Source organism: Echeneis naucrates, chromosome 4, assembly GCF_900963305.1.
Source record: "Echeneis naucrates chromosome 4, fEcheNa1.1, whole genome shotgun sequence".
Classification (NCBI taxonomy): Eukaryota; Metazoa; Chordata; class Actinopteri; order Carangiformes; family Echeneidae; genus Echeneis; species Echeneis naucrates.
The window spans coordinates 21,946,871-21,963,606 of record NC_042514.1 but is presented as its reverse complement, the minus strand read 5'-3'; the positions used below and the strand labels follow the sequence as shown (position 1 = coordinate 21,963,606).

General features: G+C 41.1%; 2 protein-coding genes across 5 annotated transcripts in view; one reads left to right on the top strand and one right to left on the bottom strand.

The window, feature by feature from the left end:
- Positions 1-6,442, bottom strand: part of zc3h3 (zinc finger CCCH-type containing 3) — a 49,651-nt gene extending 43,209 nt beyond the window's left edge. The window contains exons 1-3 of the mRNA XM_029501038.1: positions 6,391-6,442; positions 4,440-5,904; positions 4,036-4,208 (exon numbers count right to left, since the gene is read on the bottom strand). Coding sequence (XP_029356898.1) covers positions 4,036-4,208; positions 4,440-5,904; positions 6,391-6,436 — 1,684 coding nt within the window. The 5' untranslated portion in view covers positions 6,437-6,442. The remainder of the gene's footprint in view (positions 1-4,035; positions 4,209-4,439; positions 5,905-6,390) is intronic.
- A 384-nt stretch (positions 6,443-6,826) lies between these two features.
- On the top strand, positions 6,827-14,040 carry cyldl (cylindromatosis (turban tumor syndrome), like). Of its 4 annotated transcripts, none has more exons than XM_029500913.1 (15): positions 6,827-6,947; positions 7,282-7,752; positions 8,004-8,270; positions 8,777-8,855; positions 8,931-9,103; positions 9,399-9,555; positions 10,121-10,262; positions 10,432-10,542; positions 10,629-10,720; positions 10,813-10,876; positions 10,995-11,127; positions 11,806-11,914; positions 11,996-12,114; positions 12,972-13,188; positions 13,273-13,457. In XM_029500913.1, exons 2-15 carry the CDS (start codon positions 7,312-7,314, stop codon positions 13,455-13,457), a joined length of 2,289 nt encoding a protein of 762 aa, XP_029356773.1. In that variant the 5' UTR covers positions 6,827-6,947; positions 7,282-7,311. The 4 variants fall into 4 exon arrangements, with proteins under 4 accessions (XP_029356773.1, XP_029356776.1, XP_029356774.1 ...); XM_029500914.1 differs by having other exon boundaries at positions 6,869-6,957; XM_029500915.1 differs by lacking the exon at positions 6,827-6,947 and having other exon boundaries at positions 7,312-7,752; positions 13,273-14,040.
- Positions 14,041-16,736: the final 2,696 nt, after the last annotated feature.

Genomic DNA, 16,736 nt, shown 5'->3' with positions numbered 1-16,736 from the left:
AGCATACAAATGACAACCTGCTTACTTAAAAGACAGAGGCAACAGCCAATGTTCTTCTAAAGAGCTGATGTGTGCATTGTTGCCTTGACACACAACAGTTGCAGTGGTTATTGCTCACAAATCCATGATGATCTGCATAAAAACACCATAGAAGAAAATGGGTGTTAAATGGGATCATGCAATGTTGGAGTGCGTGGCCTTTACAATAACAAAGTGTGAGAGCATCGGTGCAGCCTTTCCTTAAAGAAGCTCTGTTCAACACTTTAAATGGAAATGTTCGGGTTTGAGAACAGGACAATTTTCCTAATCGCATCATAAAATGCTGATAGGCAAACTTTGTTGTTGTGTGATTGAAAAACAAGTGTCAATAGCCAATAGCCCAGAAGAAAATAAAAGAGTAATTAAGTGTTTTACAGTAATCATAGAAAATACTAGATGTTTTTATTCAGCGCAAAATCCCAAAGCAAACAGATGCACAAATCCACTTCATGAGGAAACGTGATACTTGAAAATGGTTTCGAGCTTCTGACACTGCACTGATGCCCGTTTGCTAATAGTATCCCATGCGTGTTTGCACGTGTCTGAACATACAGTAGTGTGTACATTTACTGTGTAGCACCAGAGAAAGTGGAAAATGTCAGTTGGAACAGGGCCTCAATGCAAAGCAGCAGATATGATTTATGGGTAAAATAAATGGGATCACTGTAGGAGCAGTAACGGGATACCTGCAGTGTGTGTGTGTGTGTGTGTGTGTGTGTGTGTGTGTGTGTGTGTGTGTGTGTGTGTGTGTGTGTGTGTGTGTGTGGAGGAGGGGGGGGGGGGGGGCATTCTTCATGTGGTATGAGGCTTGACGGAGGGGAAAACATGTTGATAAGCTTGTGTTGTGGGAAAAAAGGTGGCAGCACTTCTGCCATCAGCGGACAGCACAAATAGGTCAAAATCTGATGTGCACATGTTTGAGTGGATTTCATGATTTACACACACAGAGCCAGACACCAAGTCAAAAGTAAAACTGGAGGATACGATTTGTATATCCCATTACTTTCCATAATATTGCACTGACCACGATAATACCAATCACTGCCTCATTACAGCTTATGAAATCTGGGGATCTGCAGCTCATATCTCTGGAATTAAACTGAGCATGTTTATGACAAGACAAAGGACCCATATTTTAACATTTATAGTTATTAAAAGATATATATATATGATTATAAGAACCAAAAAACACATCATAGAGTTCCAGGAGTCTTGACAGCTGGTTTTAAGGTTACCTTTCCAGAAACAGGCAATGAGCATTTCTCTGTGGACTTTAGATATTTGATTGAGTCACTGTATTGATATAGAACCTGGACCTGATTTAGAATCAAAGACCACATGGAGGACCTATCTTTAAAGATGGCATATACTAGACCTAACAATTGAGAAAATAATCTGAAGATAAATCAACAGTGCAAATATTTTTATTTTACATCAATTCTCAGGACTTAATGCCTCACTTCAGACCTACAATGACATGACAGAGAAAATCTCTGCAGCCTGCAAAGTGATATACAACACTTAACTTCAATAAAATCGTGAGGAATACCAGAATATCAGAATATCAGAACAGTGAAGACAGCTCAGGAGATGAAGAGAATTAGTGAGGCTGGATGGAAGACAGTCAGGAAGGAGAGAAAGCGAAGTATGACAGAGAGCTAAAATGCTCCAGAAGTTTTTCATGTGGGGCTTGAAGCCGCTCGGCTCAGCACTCTTCCTCTTTGTGTTCTGTCCATTCTTGACATTTATCTGCTTTATTAGATAATCTGGGCTACATTGCTGTCTCTGGGTGCATGCAAGCACACACATATAGATGTATACATACACACACACCTCTTGATTCATTACAGCTTTAACTGCTTACTTAGGCTTATGTCCTCTTAAAATTAAACTGCAACTGCTGCCCCGAACATGAAGAGGTAAGGCAAGAGCTAGTCATTGAGGACGAAATTAAGAAACATTGTTTGTGAGTGTATTATCATGCATGTGTGAGTGGTCATAAGGTTGGCTTTTAACGGGCTCATCTATAGGGACTCTGCTTCCCATCATTAGTAATTCAATTTGCTCTTTATTAGCAGCTCTTATCAGAGGCACAGACGGCTACGAGCAGCTTTCCTCACTCCATCTTCTCCTGCACTCACCCCTGCTCCACCTTTCCTCTGTCTCTAATTCTGAATCCACATCTTTAATTAGAGATGCATGTGTTGCTAGAGTGGGATGGTGAGGTTGTCTAAATGGCATTCAAAAAAAAAAGGGGGGGGGGGGCTGAGGAGCAAGGGAAGGGAGAAGAATCTAGGTGGTGGGAGAAAGAACATGTAAAGTTAGAGAATCGGAAAAAGAGGAGCAGACTGATAGACACTAAGCCATTGGGACGAATAAAGCCTAATGTTAATAGTGATGGCTTTTCTAATGTCTTCTGACTCCATTGAGTATGGGAGATTACACCAAGATGGGCATGAGGCGTGTAGGGTACATGCACAATGACCGGAGGGTTGGAGGGGCAAGTGGAGGGAGGAGTGGAGGGAAAGGGGGAGAGGTGGGAGGGAGGGCTGTAAAAACAGTGATTGCTTTCCATCAGGTTAGGTCTATATTCTACAGTTCGTTAAAACAATCCAATTTGCAAAAGGATAATTATGCATTAGCTCCTTTTTATCTACTGGAGGAAGAGCGTTGCCAGGGCTTGATAGCAGTGTCGCTGCCTGCCTCCACCTCTGCAAATTACCCACTATCACACTTGTTCGCCATCACGACTGAATTGGGCAATCAATTAACCTCCCCCCTCATCTTATAGCCTGTGTGTATGCCTCTCCAGTGACCATAAGCAACACAAAGCCCTTTCAAAGAGGACACGGGTGTGAGCTGCTGCCCTCTACTGGAGATGGCTGTAAGAGTTACTGGCAGAAATACAGCTGAAGGAACAATTACTTAGATACTTGGGCCAAAACTGAATTATATATACTTAAACAAGTAAGCATAATATATCTAACAGATTTTTAAATGGAGGTGTATTTTTTTTACACCATTGCCTTAAAATGCAATAAACCAAATGGTTACATAGGAGCAACTCTCAACTACAAAATCTTGAAACTGACAGACTGCCTCCAGTGATCTGAAATCACTGGAGGTGAAAACACATTTGGGAGGATTTTTTTTACAGCATTCTTTCTGCTTGTCTATGACATGACTTCATATTAGGTCAAAAGCAGCAGAAAAGGAACAGAGGTTATCACTTACACACGACCAGGACGAGCAAAGACAGATCAGTTGGACCCAAAACCGAGAGGAAGGCAGAATAAGCATGAGATGTGTTTTGGTGCTGCTCAGTGTTAATTGTGATCACAGCAACAAAGTGAGGCAGAAGAATGAAAATTGACAAAGATATTTACAAAAGGAAAATTAACAACAGAGTAATCAAAAAAAAAAAAAAAAAGTGTATGTGCGGTGTGTTGTGGTGAATGTTTGGAGGAGATTTGAAGGAGGCCAGTGCAGATAAAACATATACTGAAGTATTTTGATTATGCAAGTATACTACAACTTTTGGGGATGATACACACTGAAATCCAAGAAAATCTTGATAGACTACTGTAGTCTCTGAAATGTGAGTAGATTCAGCAGAAAATTGACTTCATGGGAATGGAGTTTTTGGTGAGAATGTTAAATGCTGTAATAACAGCACCATCAAACTCCTATTAACTACAGTGTGAGTGAAAATTTGAGCTTATCTGGAATATGGAGCTGCTATGTGTCTTACTAAGTGGTGACTAATAATTACAGAAGTATAAGTGAGGGAAGGGAGAAAATTTTTAAAGAGATGAATCAAAATCAACTTCATTATTTTAGTTCTTCTAATTTAAGATACAGTAACTGAAGTTAGACCATAATGAACCTAATCAGATTAAGGAAGTTGGCAAACATGTCAAACACATGGCTGTACACTTTAATTGAGACAGGAGACTACAAAACAACACATATACTGTAAGTACGTATGTGCCTTACTTGTCCTTGATAAGGTGGGTGTCAGTCGTCTCAACTTGTGTCTACCAAAAGACACAAGTTCCCTGGAGGATGTCCGCCTGACCCCTACAGGAGTCCTCATCGGGGAATACATTCGGACTCGTGGGGAGAACTTTCCAGCTGATGGGCTGCTCCCGTTCTCTGACCCAATTCCACTGTGGTCACAATTACAGGTCAAAAGAGCACAAGATGGTCAGTAAGACATGAGAGCTTACCATTCATTTAATCCTACCTAGAAAAACAACATAAGTAACATAAATAACAGACTCACATGAACAAGCACTCTTGAATGTATACATTTGCTGCCACCCTCTGGCAAAAGACAGACTGTGGTCTAAAGACTGAGAAGACTACCTTATTTAAATGTATGTGCTTTTATTATTTACCTGTAAACATACTTCCCGATGACCTTCATCCTGCTACAGAGCTTGAATCCACTAGTGGTGCAGGATGGGAGGGAAGCATGTTGAGGTAAAGACAGGGAAACAGCAAGCCCTCCTTTCACTCCTTTGTTGCTTTTTTCTGAAGTCCAGTGAAAGGCAGATCTACGACGAGCCACTGCTGTTGCGCCTCCAGATGTACTCTCCATCCCTGCCTTCCAACGGTAACGGCTACTGAGTAAGGGGCTGGTTGCCTTTTTTATTCGTGCAGAGGGAGTGGAAGGTGCTCTGAGTTTTTTGTTGGCCTCTCCCCTTTCCAGACCTCGCTGAGCTACAGCTAAGACTTTGGGTGACAGTGGTTTAGGAGATGCCTTGGCTCTCTGGTCTTCAGCTGAAGAGGAGATCCATTTATACTTTGAGGTCTTCAGGGCAACAGTCACTGGGCTAAGCTTTCGTGGGAGCTTCTTGACAGGGGTTCTCTTACTGATTGTACTTCCACTGGCGACTTCAATTGAGACTGACGGTGGAGCAACAGTTGGTGCTTCTCCAAGGGATGAATTCAAAACTGAGCTACTTTGTCTGCAATCCCCCTGCCCAAGGTTCTTGTTCTTTACCCAAGTGAACTGGGATTTTTTCATGTAAGATGCATTGACTTGGGGCTTTGTGGTGTGAGAGGCGGGGGCATGGGAAGGTTGTTTTGCTAATTTAAATTTACCAGGGTGACTGATGGGTGAAGTGAAATTACCAGCCACAGGAGCTGGTGCATCCTGTTTTGATTTAATGCTGATTTTGCTGTTCTGGGAAGGTTTGGTCTGTGCTTTGGCAATTCTCTGCGAATAACTGTTAGCAATGAACTTGTGTGAAGAAGGTACTTCTGAAAGTGCATGGATTATCTTTCCTGAACGAGCAAGACATCTGCTTTCAGCCTGCTGCAGTCCTGGAGTCTGTGTCTGTCCAGGTTCATGTTGTGGACTTGTGCCTATTGAGCTTGAACTTGCTTTTTCATCTTGACTCTTGCATAAAATCACACCTTCACCTCTTTTACTTGGAGCATCTGTGGATGTCTTCTTTGTTGCATCTTCCCTTACCCTTGTGAGGATCCCATCATGTCCCTCTTTCTTCTGTTGAACTATCCCTGACAATAAAGCAGCAGTTGTGGGTCTGTGGCTCTTTTCCCCTCTGCTGTGGCTGGGCAGTGAGGCGCTGTGTGATACGGGTTGGGATCTAGGCTGATCCAGAGAGAGAGAGGAACTGAAAGCTGAATTAATTCCAAGAGACACATGAGGGTTCTTGTTTCTTAAAGAATAGGTTTTCCTCAAGCTTCCCCGGGACTGCGGAGCATAGAGGCTACCTCTGGAGCTGTGAGGATGGACAAATGAGCTGTGGCCTGCTATTTGAGCTCCTGGATCTCCCTGCTGAGGCCTTTGAAACGGTGTGTCTCCATGAATACTCTTGTGGTTTTTGATGAGATCTGAGAAGATGAAAATGATTGTTGAAAGAAGATTAAAGAATGACACCAAAATAAAAAACACTTTAAGGAGGAAATGTAACATGTTTCTCCGATGTTGTTTGGTCCTTTACATTTACATGTTGCATCCTACTAGTTAAATCTGTTGATCGGTAACCATTGCTAACATAAATAACTAGTTTCCCGTTTCTCGACAGAAATTAGAGCCGAGCGCATTATTCCACCTTTAACCTGATAAATAATAGTGACAATAAATAATAATTACACTTATCATAGCAAAAAAATTACCGATTTTCATCTGCCCTTCAGCAGTTGAGTAACGTTAACGGTTAGTTTGAAGTTAGTGGAAAAATTACGGTTAACGGTCGTTTTAAACTTTCATAAACACCCACGTACACACACTACGGGAAATCAAGTGTGTACTTTCTTCTCATTCAACTGCGTGCTGCTCATAAAACTGTTGAGATGTACCGATATAACGAGACTCACTCTCAAGAAGTTCAATCTGCCTCTTCAACGCTTCCCTTTCCTCCATGTTTACAACTCGAGTGCAGCGTCATCAAATAGCGACACTCAAAGGCACTCTCCGATGACGGAGTTTATACTGTCCAATCACAGCGGAGATAGTTTATTTTTATTTTTGGTTTATCCCTCAGCATTTTCTGTCAAAGAGAATTTATTAGCAAGACATGTCGTGAATTTCCCATCAAAGGCTAGACTGAATACATGGGCTGAAACGGCAAGCTGCGACCTGCCAACTGAATTTAAACGTGAAATTTTTAATTATTAGCACAAATCGGCACTTTTTGAGAGGTGTGAGGGATTTAGTTGTTTAACAGGCTTGTTCAGCTTTTCTTTTTTTTTTTTTTTTTTTTTTTTTTTTTTTACAAACTAATTTTTAGGAGGAGCGACAATCTCCGTGTGACGCCGCTGGCAAATGAAACGAAAGGGGAAGTAAAACTTCTTCTTCAAATTGGTTGGGTGTAATACCCCCACGGAGCGGACGCTGAACAGAAAAACAACATCAACGTTTCCGAGAATTCACGGTAACTTTAAGTATGTCCGTCACAACCGTTTATAAAGGACAGTGACGGAAATATGTCCCAGCTAACAAGACTGAAGTTGTTCCAGAAACTTTAAATTTTACGTTTCCGGTATTAGCTTAGTTTCATTTTTAATGTTGAACAGTAACAGAGTTCATTGTTGGGCTGACTGTTAGCTAGCAGGAGACAACAGACTGGTGGCAAACCCAACTCAGATAGCTGGAAAGCTGATTGTTGCCTAAAAAGTTGATATAATTATTGCATTAACACGTGTGTGTGTACACTCTCTCACTCTTTCTCTCTCTCTCTCTCTCTCTCTCTCTCTCTCTGTGAATAGTGACTTTATACATCTCCTGGCCTTAGCAGCATGACCTCATCAGACAATCTTTACTTCATCATAACAGAAAATCCTCAGTCGCCTGCACACATCAAGGCCGGAAGAATATGTTACATCAGTAATTCCACGTACAGTTCTCGGCTCAGCTATAACGACTCTCCCTCATATTTGACAGTCGTCCCCTATGGCTCACAGACATTGCAGTATTTCCCAATAAACTTGAGCTGCATTGAAGCACTGAGCGCAGAGGAATCGGGACTGCTGCTAGCCCTGTCTGACGACGCAGAGAGGCTGAAGTGGTACAGGGAGAGAGCAGCTCTCCAAACAGCACGAGAACTCCGGGAGGGAACCCTAGTTGTTGTGCAGGAGGGTGCAGAGGAGCTAACAGGCGTCATCCGCTACATTGGAAATCTCACAGAGCCAAAGTATCCAAATCCTTTAACAGGAACCTACTTTGGGATTGAGCTGCTGGTAGGTGTATTAACCAAACACATTTTTTGACATTTGATTTGAAAGTAACATCGTTTCTGGGCCTCAGAAGTCCTGTATCCTGTGGGCAAAAACATGTCACTAACTTTATGTTTTGTGAAGTCAAACAGCTAAGATATTATGTTTTCTTTTTCATCATCGATATGTACAGATTCATCTTTAGAAGTATAGGCCTTAGAACGTCACTGGCTATATTAATTCATGGGTGCTGCTTTGCTTTTCTGTACCAACAGGGAGTGGACAGGGGGAAAGGGAAAAAAGATGGGACCTACCAATATAGACATTTGTTAAACTGTTCAAAAGATTGTGGCATTTTTGCCCCATTCTCCAGAGTCAGACCTTTGGTTCCCAGATCTTTGTCACCCTCTGTCCCAGAGACCTCCCTCTCACAGCGAAACGTGGGGGACAGGGTTATCTACGTTATCAATGGTACCTGTCGTTATGGGATGGTGCTGGGCGTGGAGGAAGAGAACGGAAAATATTTTGTTCGTATCTCGACAGTAAGTAATATTTCTTGCTTTAACCTGGCTATTATTAGTGTTTGTGTTTCTATTCAATGAACCTCAAGTGAATAAACTAGACCAGTCGTGAACCCAATTTCTAATGTGTGTTTTTATTTATTTTTGAAATGAGGACAATTTTGATTTCATTCTGAGTAAATTTAAAAATATCTAAGAAAAAAATTCTTACATTTACAATCACCTTGTCACTAATGGAAAAAAAACAACTGTTTTCACAGCTGATCACATAAAGCTGCTGCATCCTTTATATGTTCTGTGTATGAGGCAATGCTAATAGTTCTTTTATATTTTTTTTTATTTTTAAGTAGGTTTTTATACTACAAAACTTTGTCAGACACCATGCTGTCACAGTTTCTGTGGTCGTCCTAATAATTGTCTGAGGAAACCAAACTCTGAGATTTTAAAATATTTATTTTCAACTTCCTTTGAACACGAGTTAACAGTGTGCAGGACATTCATATGTTTTCTTTTTTTGCTTTCTCCAGGAGACGGATGAGAATGGGAAGACGGGGGGCGAAGTTAGTGTTCCAATAGAGTGTACCATAAAGGGAGAAGTGTCTGAAGGTTCGAGCAGCTATTTACACAATGAGGTCTGAAGCATTTACCCACTTTTACCCACATTTGTTTTTCATTTTATAGAGCCACAGAGTATGGACACTGATATGCTGCCAGTAAAACCAAACAATAATGATTTGGGTCTGAGTGTGAACTCCATGGTAGAGGTGACTCTGGCTAAAGGAAATTCATATGGGACCATCCGCTGGATCGGCACTGTGAAAGATTCAGAGAAGACAATGGCTGGACTAGAGCTGGTATTCTTTATTCTGTTACTGTGTAGATTCAAAATTAAATTTTGCCTGTCTGCCTACTTAAAAAAAAAAAAAAGGCACGCTGATTAAACCGTAATATCTGCAGTATAGAAACATATATGTGCTGATACTTTATTTTCATGCTTTAAGAATATTTGTTACTACCAACTCCATGTCAAATCTACATTGACAATGATGATGCCATTTTAGTAGTTTATATAATCGAAAATTTCAAGTTTCTAAGTAGTTGTTTAATTTGACATGTAAATTTTGTACCTTTCTGTATGTTCACCTGCAGGAGGAAGACTGGGGGGTGAGCGATGGTACTTTTAAGGAGGAGCGTTTCTTCACATGTCCTCCCAAGAGAGCTCTGTTTGTGAGGCTGAGCTCGCTGCGTCCTGACTCACGCTTTTTACCTAATAACAGTGAGGGGATGCCAAAACAGCAGAATACAGGTTAGACCTGGACTGATCTGTTCACTTGGAGCTCCTTCCATTCATGGTGGTTTATTTTACCCAAATCCATATGATTGGATAAATAGTTTTGTTTAGCTTCCTCAGCTCCTGCCCTAAAACCAAGGGCCCTTTGCGTTACCATTTGTACTGTACCTGAAGCCCAATACTTACATTTTAGAAAGGAATCCTCAGGGTCTTTTTTGGTCTTTATTAATGAATCATGGGATAGATTGGGCTGCTTCCCAGGAGGAGGGGCATACATTTGTCCAGCACATGCAAAGGAGTCATTGAAATTGCCTGACTGTGCTGCAATCTGCCTTGAAATGCCTATTCCACAGAAGCATTCTGTTGTGCATGCAGTTTACAATATTTACAAATTCCCTTAATTTTGTATGAAAAAGGCTATCTAACATAAACCTGAATGCTGCATTTTTCCATCAGGCCCAACAGTTGGGAGCAACGCTGCATCAGAAATTATCACCAGCTGGATCACCTTTTGTGCAATTTGTTACCATTGTTGCGCTTATATATACAATTATGTCCATGTGATTGTGTGTCACGTCAGAGAGTGAGACAGACCAGACTTTGGGGATGCTGGAGACAGTTCCTCCAATCACCCCTGAACAGGTTAAACTGATTCTGATTGGGCGAATGAAGGGAATCCAAGGCCACTGCAACTCCTGCTACATGGATGCTGCCCTTTTCAGGTCAGGATGATGAATGATAACATCCATTTTATGTCAACTCTGAAGTTGCATAGTCATAGAGCATTTCCTAGAACATGCCACCACTTCCTATAGTCATTTCATACTTTCCAGACAGCTTGTTGGTTTGATTTTTTTATGTGGAGCATCTGTTCTTTTGTGTGTTTTACAGTTTGTTTTCCTGCTCCTCTGTTTTGGACTCCATGCTGTTTAAATCAACATCACCTCAAGATGCCCCTATTCAGAACACACTGCTCACAGACATTGTCAACCCCCTCCGCAGGTTCTTTCACGCATTTTGTACTTTCTGTATGTAATAATTATTCTGCTGAAAGGCACCAGATGTTAGGTCGTGTGTGCTCTTCACAGACAGGGCTTTGTAGAAGGACGACACATCATGAAGCTGCGGCAGCAGCTGCAGAAACACAGCAACAGTCACTCCTTCACCACGGATGAGAAAGGTCAGAGTGACCTGCAGAGCTGCATGAAGCTTCAACACATATGATTTGTTATTTAGTTCTAAGCAACTGTTGATGTGACTGTTGTCTTTTAGACCCGGAGGAGTTTCTCATTGTTATCATGCAGTATATTCTCGCCCTTGACCCGCTGCTCAAACTGTATGTTCATTAGCACAGGACTAAGTTCTTGGATATTAATGTCCCACTGCATACTGCAGCTTTAGGAGAATGAATAATTCTTTATGACATGGTTACCCATTTGTCTTCTGTTGTTAAGCTCTGCTCACGGTAAAGTGCAGGACAGCTACTGCTACCAGATCTTCCTGGACCAGACACACAGTCTGGTTCTACCTACTGTCCAGCAGCTGCTGGAACATTCCTTCCACAGTGCAGAACTCAAGCTGGCAGAGGTGAGGGCCCAACACTGTACACCGTGATATTAATACACCGCTTTCATCTTGCACGTGAAATATACTGCATAACAGGTTACTATTTACTGTCCAATATTCCTCAATGTGTTGGACTCACTAACCTCACTGGGCAGTGCTTCTTTTTGTGAAGTGTGTAAGTAAATGAGAGGCCTGAAAGCACTCTTTGCTTAACAGTCATTTATTAATATAGTGAAGATGTATCCCATGTTTGATGAGAAACACCTATGAAGCAGTCAAATTTAGCATTTTGAAGCTGACAAATTTATATTTGGCTTCAATTATCAGAAACAGAAAATGATAATTAAAAAAAAAAAAAAACAGTAGAAGGAAATACAGCAATATAACTGTCTCCTGCCCAGGCACACCCCTGACACATTGATGTGCAATGGCATTTGGGCTAAACTGTATCGAGCCAGATTCTAATCATCAATCAACGATTGATAGAAGAAAGCATAGACCAATTATCGAATGTCTTTGTTTCAGCTGAGATCAGTCTGAAGAGTTTCTAGAAAACTGGGCCAGTGTAGTTTTCATTTTCCAGTAGATGGCTGTGTTGGACAGTTTCCTCAGCCAAACTTCTCACTTCCTGCACTTGATCCATGTGTGTTCTGTATGAGCTGTGTGTAATCGGTTTATTTATTTCTCTTGCATTTGCAGGTGCCCTCCTGCCTCATACTACAAATGCCTCGCTTTGGAAAGAAATTCAAGATGTTTGACAAAATTGTTCCCTCGCTTGAGCTGGACATTACTGACCTCCTCACTGAAGGTAAACACAAACATGAAAACAGCACACACAGACTAGCGTGTCCAAAAAACACAACATGTGATATGTGTGTGTCATTTTCAGGGCCTCAGCAGTGCATACTCTGTGGAGAACTGGCTTTGAAACAGTGCACCGACTGTTTTAAAGACCCCGTCTTCAGTCAGACAGGATTCAAAGTCTTCTGCAATGACTGCTCATCTAAGGTTTCTGTCCTCATCTGTTCACACATGTGATTTTGTCAGATTTTTCACAATTAGGACTTGTTGAACTGTGATGGGAACAGCCAGAAATAAGCAAAGAGCAAAAGCTTTCGGAATCAGTATTGCATCAATAGAGATACATATATATCATATTATAGTAAGCCATACAGACCGGTGACCACAAACTGGATCCATTGTCATGTTCGGAATTAGAGTTTTTCAGACCTTTTGGTGTCCCTGGGCTGATATCTACAGACAAGGTTAATTCAGAGAACTGATATTGATTACAGACTATCTTGATGTTCAATGAGTAATTTCACATCACATTTTAATTTGTTCATCGATCGGTTCTTGAATCAGTGTATTTAGTGCTGCTTTTCCAAGTGCAAGTTGTATTTAATGACTATTTTAACAGTTAATTAACATGCAGCTGCAAGTACTTTTCATTGATACCATTCATACTATGTTCTGTGCAACTCTGATCAAGTATTAAATTGGAGGACGATGCTTAAAAAACCCACTCTCAGTTAAGTTTCCCTTTTTGTTTGGACTAACTCACGCACTTGTGTTCTCCAGATCACAGACAGTGGAGAACGAGCTGTAAGCTGCTGCACAAACTGATAAAAACCATTAAGTTTATGTGTTGGACTCTTAACTCAGTGATTGTGTGTTTTGTTTTGTTTTTTAACCGACTTTGAGGCCCCAGTTACCTGGTCACACTAGCCATCAGTCTAGTGACACTAGACTGATGGTTTAGCAGTCTGGAAAAGTGCAATTTTGCCCATTGGGGAGGAATTAAAATAGAAAACTAATAGGTAAAATTAATATATAATGACGATAGTTTGCATTTTTTTTTTCAGGTGCACTCTCATCCGCAACGCCTGTCCCACCATATAGATGATCTGAACGTGCCCAAAGGTTACCAGTATCATGGGAAATCTCATACTCAGATGATGAGAGACAAAATGGAGCTGTTTGCCGTGCTCTGCATCGAGACGAGCCACTATGTGTCCTTTGTCAAATATGGACCGGAAAGCGAAGACTGGATCTTCTTTGACAGCATGGCAGACAGGCAAGGTGAGCAGTCTGTTTACATGCTTGGCTTCATCATATTCATAAGGTAGAGAAATGCTCTTGGGCTCAGTTGTTAATTGTGTTCAGGAGAGAGAGATGGCTTCAACATCCCAGAGGTGCTTGCCTGTCCCGAGGTGGGTGCCTACCTGAAAATGTCTCCTGCCGAGCTGGCCAATCAGGTGCCTCGGGACATGAAAGGTGTGGCCAGGCGTCTCTTCTGTGATGCCTACATGTATCTCTATCAGAGCAACAGTATGTGCCTGTATCGTTGAAAATTGCCCAGCTTAAATTGTTGTTGATAGTGTTGCCTCCATTGTTTGTCCAGTTTCCTTTTAGTTGATTGGTTATTTTATGAATCTACATACATTAACATTTGAACATGTGTATATTTGTATGTTTTTCTGCTTGGTAAGTGAAGTTAATCAGACTTATATAATTTGTAAAAAAAAAAAAAAAAAAAAAAATCTACTTTTGTAATGTATTAAGAAAAAGTCACAACTGACAATGCTTGCTCAATATCTTTGCACTATAATCTAAAGATGAGAAAAGACATGTCATAGACGTAGTGTGTGTGTAGTGCAAATGTTCTCTTGGTGATTGATAATTATCCTTAAGAGTTATATTTTAATATTCATATTGAGAGTTAATGATTGCATACAAAAATATAACTTTATAATAAGGATTTCAGTGTGCGTTGTTGTAAAAGCCACTGCACAGTCCAGCTGTAAATAGAGTGTTATTAATTTGCACAAAAGTAATTTCTCTATGGTACCTTAATGTTTCCTGAGAGTTCAGGATGGTGACAGGACCAGTTTCTTTGTATAGATCATTAAAATCTGTTTCTATTCTCTGGAATGTGGAATATTTGGTATTAGAATTTCAAAAAGTTTTTTTCATATGGAAAAGAAAAAAAAATGCAGTTTTTGCATCTTTCAGAATCTTACTGATGAGTGTTACAGTTTAATGTAATGTTGGGAAAACTGCACTTGAAAGTTGTAAATGGATGAACTCGTGGTCTCTTTTTCGAAAAACATCCTTTTCGTGTGACTTTATATATATATATATATATATATATATATATATATATAGTAAACTGAGTTTAATGAAAACACATGTTAAGTCCTTGTTTACTGTGAACAGCACATACATGTTATTTTACATCAATCTCGTTCCCTTATTTATTAATAACATTCTTTCTTTAGGATTCACTCAACACATAACTATGTGTATGTTTGTCTGTTAGACAATGGTCTCTGCATTGAATTCCCCTCAACTTTGACTTTCGTGTATGTGCTTGACTACTGAATCTATTTGAAAATTTCACCTGTTATCTTGAGCTGATCTCATTAACAATCACCTCCTGACCTCCAGAATAATTGGTCAGGACAACAGTAATCGCATGATGAAACTTGCCACGTCGATAAGAATTCATGCTCCTTGCTGCCATGTTCAAAGTTGTGGCGTTTGTTGGTATACTTTTATAAAGGTTGGCACTTTATAGTTTAAAGTTTGGCCTGTTCTTGCTGCATGCACAAAAAGTTACCTGCTGTCCAGATTGCCAGTTCTAAGTAGGATGATAAATTACTCTCTGTATTCGTCTGTAATTGCTCTGACTTTGAATAGAAGGCACTGAAGTTTTATGAACAGTTTGTTGACTCCATGAGATGTGGCCATTGTGCAAATTTCATAATATGACCACAATACATAACAAAGCTCTGTTAATGAGTCCCTGCGGCACGATAATGAGAATAACTGAAAACCTCTCAGTACTGATCAGTTTCCTGAGCGAAGAAACCCCTCCAACATCATGCTCACCTGTAAGTCTATTACTAACGTCTCTGACTTTTTCAATATTTTCAAGAAAACAAAGCACAGAAACACACACACACACACACACACAATGGGAATTAATAGTTTACCATAGACTCATAACCTTGCTCCATATTAAATGTCTGTGACAACACAAAGCAGGTTTATACACATACATCTTCTACCGCTTTTTTCCGTTCCGGGGGCTGCTGAAGCCAATCCCAGCCAATCTTTGGACAGCGGGAGGAAACCCACGCAGACATGGGGCTGCACAGAAAAGACCCAAGCCGGGAACCAAACCCGGGACCTTATTGTGGGGCGGCAGCGACAGCGATAACCACTACGCCGCCGTGCTGCCCACAATGCTTTGCTTTGAAACGTGCTTTGGTGTCACGTCAGCCTTTACTTCATTACTGTGACACTGCATGTAGCACTTCTTCATGGAGGTGAATAGACATAAGGTTTCCTTCCGTTAAAGTGCAGGAGTCTCCACAGTTCTCACTTCTTCTGTCTCATCTTTTTCTTCAAATGACGCCTGGCTGGATGTTTGTCTTCATTCGGGATGTGTTTGATCCTGCTGTCCACTGTGCTTTCCTTTCCTCTCAGATCTGAGGATGACCTCTCTGCTTGTTAGGAGTGCTGAGTTCTGTGATGAGTCTGGCTCTTTTCATATACCCAGGGGCACGTTCGGCCGCAGAAGAGGAAACAACCTTGGGTCCAACTGAGCCACTCTGCAACTCAACAAAGCAACAAACCCTTTCATCCAACCTGCTCAGCATTTTCAAGGGTATTCATCACTATGCAAAAAGAAAGAAAGTAAAGATTCTGCATGTGTGTTTTCCCAGAGGAGAGAGTTGTGCTTGTCTGAGCAGTTTTCAGATTTAACATATTCTAGGTTGGTGGAACAGAGATAATGTCTTCATAATATAGCGCACACAGCCCAAAGCAGCAGACCTTTTCCACGTCACAGTCAAAATGAAATTTCCAGTCTGGCCGCTCTGGAGAAAAAGATAATCTCCGCCAAGTGTGCAGAAAGTCTGGACTGGATTGCGGATAGTGAAATAATAAATGTGTTTATGTCCCACTAATCTCAACCTGCAGTTATGTTTAGCAATGCCAACAATGAAAAAGAAAATGAAAAACAAAGGAATGAGACTAATGGATTGCTTGTAAGACAGCACAACAACAACCTCTTATTTTGATTAAAAAATCCAACTGTATATGGTCAGACCAAAAGTGACAGGAACCTCAAAGGGACTGGAGGTCATTCATTTCCTCACCACCAGCCTTTCTGTTGGTGCCACATCTTTGTGAGTGTCGGTGTCAGAGGAAGTTGATGTCCAGGCTGAGTTCGAGTTATGAGCTCCAGGGCAGTTCAGTGCCAAGCAAAAGCCAACTTAACACTCTAGAGAACATAAGAGACAACACCAGTCTAAACCTTGTTTCCCACCAAACATGCATTAATCTTCAACCTTTTTATCCCTTTCTGGGTCAGGGGGGTGCTGGAGCCAATCCCAGCTCACTCTGGGCACCCTGGCCAGGTCACCAGTCCATCACAGGGCCAACACACAGAGACCAACAACCACTCACACTCACACTCAGACCTACGGACAATTTAGAGTCACCAGTTAACCTAAACATGATGTCTTTGGACGGTGGGAGGAAACCGGAGTACCTGGAGAAAACCCACTCAGGCAGGAGAACATGCAAACTCCACACAGAAAGGCCCCGAGCTGGGAAAC

Coding starts and splice junctions, on each gene's coding strand:
- cyldl (XM_029500915.1), top strand. CDS start 7,312: ATGACCTCATCAGACAATCTTTACTTCATCATAACAGAAAATCCTCAG. Junction 8,271..8,776: donor ATTTTGTTCGTATCTCGACA/GTAAGTAATATT, acceptor TGCTTTCTCCAG/GAGACGGATGAGAATGGGAA. Junction 10,721..10,812: donor CTTCACCACGGATGAGAAAG/GTCAGAGTGACC, acceptor GTTGTCTTTTAG/ACCCGGAGGAGTTTCTCATT.